This window comes from Pelodiscus sinensis, chromosome 3, assembly GCF_049634645.1.
Source record: "Pelodiscus sinensis isolate JC-2024 chromosome 3, ASM4963464v1, whole genome shotgun sequence".
Taxonomy (NCBI): domain Eukaryota; kingdom Metazoa; phylum Chordata; order Testudines; family Trionychidae; genus Pelodiscus; species Pelodiscus sinensis.
Genome location: NC_134713.1, coordinates 180253862 through 180262880, shown reverse-complemented (window position 1 = coordinate 180262880; position 9019 = coordinate 180253862). Strand labels below are relative to the sequence as shown.

Genomic DNA, 9019 nt, shown 5'->3' with positions numbered 1-9019 from the left:
TGAGTCAACAGTGTGCCCTTGTAGCCAAGAAGGCGAATGGAATATTAGGGTGCATTAGGAGGAGCACTGGCAGCAGGTCTCAAGATGTGATTATTCCCCTTTATTTGGTCCTGCGAGGCCACATCTGGAGTATTGCATCCAGTTCTGGGCCCCCCACTATAGAAAGGATGTGGATGCACTGGAGAGGGCCCTGCCCAAAGAGTAGGGGGTTGGAGCACATGACTTATGAGGAGAGGCTGAGGGATTTGGGTTTAGTCTTCAGAAGAGAAGAGTGAGGGGGAGATTTAATAGCAGCCTTCAGCTTCCTGAAGGGAGATTCCAAAGAGGATGGAGAGAGGCTGTTCTCAGTAGTGATGGATGGAAGACCAAAGAACAATGGTCTCAAGTTGGGGGGAGGTTTAGGTTGGATATTAGGGAAAACTATTGCACTAGGAGGGTGGCAAAGTATTGGAATGGGTTACCTACGGAGGTGATGGAATCTCCATCCCTAGAGGTTTTTACATCTTGGCTTGCAAAGTCCTGGCTGGGTTGATTTAGTTGAGATTGGTCCTGCTTTGGGCAGGGGGCTGGACTCGATGACCTGAGGTCTCTTCTAGCACTATGATTCTAGAAGTTGTATAGTATACGTGAACGAGGCCATGTGACATAGGGTCTCATACAATTTTGGACTGTTGGGACTGGATGATCTTTTTAGGTGTGTTATTAGGAATCTGTTTATAGGAATTATATCTCTGCGAGGTAGGCTTTGGCATGGGTAGAATCAAGCCCCACCCCTCTAAATTCTATTCTCTTAACCAGAGCTAGGGTAGACTTCTGGATTTATCAGAAGACCTAGGGCCTTGAACATTAATTGGATGTCAAATATTGTGCACTACCTAGACTTGTCAGTCATCTAGATAAGGATGAACGTTCCTTGGAAGGCCACTGCCATACATTTTGTAAATTCTCACAGAGCTCTACATGGGCTGAATGGGAGGGCTGAATTGGTAGAGTGAATGGTTCACTATGAAACTGAAGAACCTTGATATATTGACACATTAAAACAGATATCTCTTAAATCAAGGATGGCATACTAGCCTCCAGAATCCAGCGAAGGAATAATGGATGCAAGGGTGAGCATGTACAACTTAAAAAAAATAAAATAAAGATAGCTGTTGAACTGACAGAGCTAAAAAGCAGACAGGCCTCCCTTGGCTTTCAGGATTAGGAAATAATGGAAGAACCCCTTCACTCCTAGGCTACTTCTACATTGCAGGCTTTTTGTGCAAGAACAGCTGTTCTTGTACAAAAACTTGCCAGGTGTCTACACTGCACAAGCGTCCTTGCACAAGTAAATTTATAGTACAGCATCGAAAACAGGGCTTCTTCCAGAAGAGTTATTGCTCTCCCCATGAGGAATAAGCCCTCTTGCACAAGAGCTCTTCAACAAGGAGGCAGTGTAGACAGGCAACACGATTTTCTTGCGCAAGAAACTCCTAGGGCTAAAATGGCCATCAGAGCTTTCTTGCGCAAGAGAGCGCGTCCACACTGCCATGGACAGTCTTGCGCAAAAGCGCATCTCTTGCACAAAAGCAGTGTGAACGTGCTCTCGTGGAAGACCTTGACCTTTTGCACAAGAACTCTTGTGCACAACAGTTCTTACACAAGAAGCCTGCAGTATAGATATAGCTTTAAAGTCTGTGGAACCTCTTCCATGGCTCCCACATGAATGAAAGATTGAACCTCCCACATCAGAAGCTGTTCGCAAGCAGGATTTCAGTGGAGGGATGAGTAGGATGTTGGGAAAAAGGTAGACAAATAAACAGGAACGTGTATCCCAGTTCCATTACACTCAACCCCAAATAGTTCATAGTGATATTTGACTAATACATCAGAAGTGGGAGAGTCAGTTTTCAAATAAAGGAGAGACAGGCTGTGTCTAGACTGGCAAGTTTTTCCGCAAAATCATCTGCTTTTGCGGAAAAACTTGCCAGCTGTCTACACTGGCCATTTGAATTTCCGCAAGAACACTGACGATCTTACATGAGGTCGTCAGTGTTCTTGCGGAAATACTGTGCTGCTCCAGTTCGGGCAAAAGCCCTCTTGCGCAAATCATTTGAGCAAGAGGGCCAGTGTGTTAGCCAAACGGGCTCGTTTCCCCCTGGAGCTAGTCAATTACCCCAAGGAGGCACGGAAGACAAGAGGACAGATGCCAAGCTCTTTATTTGTCGGTCAGCTGAGCGGGTGCTCCCCTCAACTCATGCCAGAGGGAGAAACACACCGAATGCATATTAAAGGCGATTTTTATACAGTGGGGTAAACAACTTGTCTTGCAAAGCCCACCTTCTCATCCTGACAATATTGATGTATGGCTTCCTGCCAGGCAGGAATGTGCAAGCTAGACTACATTTTTACCTTATCAGAAGCAGCTGCTGGGGGAAATAAGAGGGGGGGGGGAATAGGACTGTGAGTTAGGGGTCGTAAAGAAGTTAAGTTTTTCCATACCTTCCCTGCCTTGTTCTCCTTCAAGGCCCACCATTTTCCTAACAAGTGTAAACAGCACAGTACTGTTTTCCGCAAAAAAGCCCCGATCGCGAAAATGGCGATCGGCGCTTTTTTGCGGAAAACCGCATCTAGTTTGGCCACGGACGCTTTTCCACAAAAAGTGCTTTTGCGGAACAGCGTCCTGCCAATCTAGACGCGCTTTTCCGAAAATGATTTTAACGGAAAACTTTTCCGTTAAAAGCATTTCCGGAAAATCATGCCAGTGTAGACGTAGCCACAGGGTTTGGCATCACGGCAACTGGTATAGGGTCCGCCAATGTCCTATAAAAATGTCTTCTTAGACCATCCAGGTGTCTGGATGGGAAAGGCATTGACATCTAAGTAGAAGGTGGTGGTAGCCTATACGTGAAACTGATGCTTCTCTTCCTCTGCAGATCCTGATGGGCAATTGGAGCAGACTATCCAAAGATGCTATTAAGGCCTCTAGGGTAGGCATGTCAAATTCAAAGCCTACTGAAGGCCGCACAAACAAAAACTGATAGAAGTACATTTTCGTTGGTGACCCTGCAAGCTATCAGAAAGTCATAATTATTTATTATTATACATTATGTTTTAGGTATATTTTATAAATTTTCAGGTATTGTTTTAATATAATACCATAATTTGATGTGTAAAATTGTTATTTGCCCATATACAATAATTTTTACTTTAAATATAAATTTAAGGTACTTTTAAGATTTTTATATGATACATAACTTTTGTTGAAATAAAAACAAAGTATAGAGCATGGCTAATCAAATAGAACAGGCTTCTGTGAAAATTTCAGATACTTAGTAAGTTTGAGATTTTGCATAAACATAATATTCATGCAGTTGCAAAAAACTGATGTTTATTGATATAAAATTAATATACATTTTGTGATTTTATTTGGGAATAAATAAACAAACACAATGTTAACAAAATATCCCCCTTCTTCCCCCCCGAGCCAGGCACTCCCATACCCCCATTCTAACCCAATCCCCCTCATCCCTCTCCCAGAGCCAGGCATTCCCAGGCCCCCCAACCTAATGCCTCAGTCCCAGAGCCACCGCCTCCACACATTTCCTCCTCAGATGCTACGGTGGCATGAGCACAGTGGCCAGCTGTGAGCAGGTGCTCGATGCCTGTGCAGAGTGGCTGGCCAGCTGCGAGCACATGCTGGAGCGCAGAACAGCTTAGCCGGCCGTGACCACGTGCTAGAGCCCAGCCGGCCATGAGAAGTTGTTGTGGTGCCGAGCAGTGAGCACATGTGCTGGAGCACCCAATGCAGAGTGGTCCGGCTGGCCATGAGCATGTGCTGGGTGCCATGCGCAGAGCAGCCCAGACAGCTGGCTGGCTGTGATCTGCACTCGGTCATGTGCTTTGAGCAGCCAGTGGGCCACACTTTATTCTTTCATAAAAATATAGTGACGGGCCGCAAAACGTTTCGATTGGGCCTCGTGGACCTCCAGAGGCCTGTTTGACATGCCTGCTGTTAGGGCTTCCTTGAAGAAGCTAGGGTGTACAGATCAAGGGACTTAAGGGTTACTCCCAAGTCATGCAGACCATGACCTTGGCATAAGTCTATCCTCAAAAAAATGAAGCTCCTTCAAAAAGTAGGTCCTGAAGTGACTATTGGACCTCTTTAAGGATGGTAGCCACAAACTCCTGTGCATGGCAACTGCCAAAGACAAATACCTGTCTGCCGAGTCAACTACATCCAAAAGGACTTGTAAACAGGCCCTCACCATTGATTTGCCTCTGTCCACAAGCAAGGAGAACTCTTGTCTGGCCTCCTGTGGGAGCAAGTCTCTGAATTTCTGCATGAAGTTCTACATCTTAAAACTCGGGATGTTACAGTTGAATTGATTAAATCATTAACCAATAAACATTAGGTTATCAGTTAACCTTGCTGGTTACACTCTTGGCCTTACCAGGACCCCACAGGTCTAGCAGCCAGCAGAGTATTTAATTGTGTGATTGAAATGTAATCAGTTACATGGTGGGGGTTTTTTAAATTATTTCTTACATCCCGAGTTAAACCAAACTTGCCCAGCAGCACATGCTGGTTTTCCAATTCTGAGTTGTAACCACCCAGTAGAATACTTTCCTACCACCTAAGTTAATTTCTAGGAATCTTTTGATTTTGGGGTTGTACCCTGATGATCCTATCTTTCCCTTTGATTGGCAACAGAAACCACCAGGAATTCTAGGTGGTGGGGAAGGGGGAAAGGAATGGATATAAAAAGAACTCAACTCTAGACAGGAACCCTGAGGAGGAAAAAAAACAACAACAAAAGTATTTTGACTTGGACATTTTTTTACGTAGGTGGGAAGGGATCCCTATCTGCTACAAGGTCTTAACAGGGTGTCATTGACTACTTTTGAAGTGCCAATAGCAGCTACAAATGTTAACTAGACTGTGGGAGGACTCTACCTCTACCTGTATGCCCAGATTTAAGGCCACTTTCTTCCTCTTGTACACCAGGGCTATGCCTAGACTACGGAATTTTATCAGAATAAGGTACGCAAATTGCACTCTGCAATTTGCGTACCTTTTTCTGATAGTTTTGTCAGAAGAGGCTTTTCCGAAATTTTATTTGGAAATAAAATGAGAAAGACAGGGCTTCCTAAAGAGCGTATCAGGGCTTCTGCAAAAAATGTCAGAAGAGCAGATGCATTCCCTGGATGTGGCTGAGTTTCCGGGATACGTCTGATGACTAACAGAAATGTTGGAGCATAAGCTTTCATGGGCAAAGACCCACTTCGTCAGATGCAAAGTGGGTCTTTGCCCACAAAAGCTTATGCTCCAACACTTCTGTTAGTCTATAAGGTGACACACGACTCCTTGCCGCTTTTGCAGATTCAGACTAACACGGCTACCCCTCTGATACTCTGGTATCTCGGGAAAACTCCGTAGTCTAAACATAGCCCAGGTGAGGTTACATGTCCAGGAATTTCCACTGGCTGTGGAAATTCTTCTCTTTCTACATCAGTCTATTCTCACATTTTGGTGTTGAATTCTGTGGCAGAGATGTAGAGTATTGCTTTGACTTACATCGCACTCTACTCTGCTCCCCAGGACTGGCCATCTTGGGAATTGTCCCCTTTTGGCAAGTTGTTTTTTATGCATTTTTCAAGGCATGGTGATTGGTGCTGGGACTCTGGTACAGAAGGAGGAGCACTTCTCACCTACGTACAAGCACCTCAGCATTGACTATTCTATGCTCATATTGTTAAGTTATGTTTGCCCATTTGCAAACGTGATCAGTACCCTGTAACTAGAGGATGAAGTTAATAATGTTTTTGGCTGTGGCTTAGTTTGACTTTTGCACTTTTTAGTCTTTCCCATAAAAGGCACACATGATGCCTACAGGAAAGCCTGTTGAAGTCAATGGATCTTTCCATTAGGACTTTTGATCTTGGCCTATAGACCTGCATAATTCTTCAACAGCAGGATACTTTGTATTGTCTGTGTAGTAAATTTAATTCTGCTCTCAGGACTTGGGTAGGAAGTCTGTACCACAATGCTTCAAGAAGTGTTATGCAGCTACTTTAAAAAACAAGGGGGAGACAATGTTTAAGTATCTGAGGAAGGGACAAGGACATAAAAGAATCATTATGATCTGAAACAAATAACATTTCCCACTAGATAATTTATTTGGCTCTTGCAAGTCTACTAAAAACAAACTGCTTTTAAATCAGTAACATTTATTTCAGTAAAACTGAGATAGGACTTCAAAATTAATTCAGGATAAAAATTAATGGAATTTGTCAAAGAAAATACTATTAATACTTAAAACAATTTGAATTACACTTCCACTACCTACATTACAGACACATGTTTATAAAAAAGAGAAAGCACACGTTGAATACAATATTATGAAGAATAATGGCACATAAAATGATATTTTGAAAGTTCTAAGAAATCTTTTAGACACACACACATGCCCTCTCCTTGTTCAATTTGAAACTTTTTTAGCAAAGTTTACATGTACAGCTTTAGAGAGACTTCCAGAGAAGCTAGTAAACTAGAACACATTTTTACACAGTGAATTGTAAACCATTTTCTAAGAAAATTAATTTTTCAAATAATATTTAGTATAAAACATTTAACTTCTAAAATGCAAAATTTTTTTTTGCAAACAAACCATGGGTTTTGCTAAAGCCATGTCTTTAATAAAATGTAAGATAAAGCACTGTTGCGAACCTACCAATCATGCCACAAGCCAAAGGTCACCAGAGTCAATAGAAGTTCTTCCATTGGTTTCAGTGAGTTTTGGATAGATATTAACTTGGAGGAACACATGTAAACAGAGCTAACACAGTTTTTAATGACCTTACATCCTCTCTCAATCATTATGCCTAATTTCCAATTATTAGAAAACTTCTAGAAAAAAGGAAAAAAAAAAGGCCTGCAAATAGAGACCATACATTTTAAGGAAGAATTTTTTCCCCCAGAGATTTTGAACTTATTTCCAAACACACATTTTATTGAATGATTATGGTCTGGCACAAGTTTTCCCTGAGTGCTCTTTTTGCCTGGTTAGAAAAATCAGAATGATATTTTCAAAATACTGGTTTATTGCAATTTTCTTTGAATAAACACATTTTTTCCTAGGCAAGTTGTTCCATTGTGGTACTACTGGACTGCACACTAAAGCAAACATGGTAATTCCAGATTCCATGTCAGAACATTATATTGCCAAATAGGATTATTCAGGAAGGTCTAGGAACATCCCAGCCCAAATCCACATAGGCAAGATGCCTCAAAGTGATTTCCTTTCATTTCAAAAGGTACAGAACATGCATCACCTCCGCTAGCAAAGTTACAGTGACACTGGTATTACTAAAAGGAAGAAACTGCTTTACTATGCCCGTAAATTCAGACAAAAGAAAACAAAGAACTGTATGATGCAGAAGAGGAGTGAGGATCAAAATAGGAACAAACATATTGTTTCCATGCAGTAAAGTTGAGAAAAATGAACGCCGCATGCAATATGCAAAGTTATACCTTCAGTAGGTTCATTTCATGTGATCTTTGGAGGTCTACTCCCCCTTGATGCTCACCTTACCATAAGTGGAAGTTGTGTGGGCATGGGGAGAGAAGCCCGATTCTGATTTCACTTAAATCCTTGTCAATCAGAAGTAATTCCACGGAGTAATCAGGAGTAATTCCATGAAGTTACATGAGTCAAACCAGTATAAGCAAGATTAGATCATCCTCAGACTGAAACCAAAATGTATAATTCAAATCACAGTATTAGATGATGCATTTTAAACATTGTTGATTGCACTTATAATTCAGTAGTTTCTTCATTTTAAAATGTCTAGCAGTTAAAGTGATGATATAGAGCAGCTTGTAAGCACTACTCTTCAATAAGCAAGGATTTTCAAATGTTTTAACTTTGCAGGTTTATAAAATGTTTTCTATGTAGCTTAACACAATAGCCTAAAAAGCAATATAAGAAACTGTATTTACAATTAAAATGAGTATTTCACCTTTCTGCATTTTGCATTCATTCATCATAACAGGATAATTTACATGGCTTACAGTAATAAATAATAAATAAGTCACTTAAAAGCTTTTGGAGAATGCATTCTCCATATTGGCATACAGTACAGTTCCAGGAAGCAGCAATGAATTCTGGCTATGGTTTCTCCCTGAGGTTCCTTAGGTTGGACGGCCTTGACCGAAGCGAGATTTAGACCTGGATTTAAAATAAATTAGTACATACACATGTGAAGGCACTTTTTGTCAGGATACATGATTGTTACTAATTATAATAGTTTGATAGTTCACTGCATGTAAGAAACTGTTTTACGATTTCTGTCAAAGTCCTAACCTTAAACATTCAAGTACAACAGAAAGAAGAAACAGTACATTATACTGTTACATTCATTATCCCTTTATAATGGCGTCTCTAGTTGCCAGTCTGTATCCTCATATAAAAAGATAAATATTATTGATTGGCCATCAAATCTCTGCTTTTCAGAGAAAGCCCCACAGAAGTACAGAGATACACGTGCATGCGTGAAGATGCACAGAGTTACAGCAACTCCTTACAGGTTTCAATATGAAATGAAATCATACCAATTTGCACAGCACACTAGGCATGCTTTAGCTCTGGTTAAGAAAGGGCCATCAATAGATCCATTATAAAATTCTAGTTCTAAAATCCACCACTTGACCACCAAGTTCTGAGCAGAACTACAGCTCCAGACTAATCCCTGGCATACAAAATGTCACCTCTCTGATTTTTTTCCTGATCTTCACATAAGAAAGGATCTTTGGAAGACTGAAGCAGGGTGATGATGTGAGAAATTTTGGAAGTAGACAGGGAAATGATCTGTAAGATAGCAGATCTGTAAGGCTATTGATCCAGAAATCCAAAACTCCAAATAGGTTAGGGTGGGGCAGTCACTCTTCTATCCCACGTGCTGCAGATGGGCTGTACCATAACTCTGCAAGGGTGGGTTGTGTACATGCCTTTCTCCTGGTTTCATACAAAGTTCA

At 41.3% G+C, this 9019-nt stretch overlaps 1 protein-coding gene across 4 annotated transcripts in view; it reads right to left on the bottom strand.

Moving 5' to 3' along the window:
- Nucleotides 1-6138: 6138 nt before the first annotated feature.
- SANBR (SANT and BTB domain regulator of CSR) overlaps nt 6139-9019 on the bottom strand; it is a 50297-nt gene continuing 47416 nt past the window's right edge. For all 4 annotated transcript variants that reach the window (XM_014573144.3, XM_006122163.4, XM_075925540.1 and 1 more), the window contains one exon: nt 6139-8213. In XM_014573144.3, the coding sequence (XP_014428630.1) occupies nt 8177-8213 (37 nt within the window). In that variant the 3' untranslated portion in view covers nt 6139-8176. The remainder of the gene's footprint in view (nt 8214-9019) is intronic.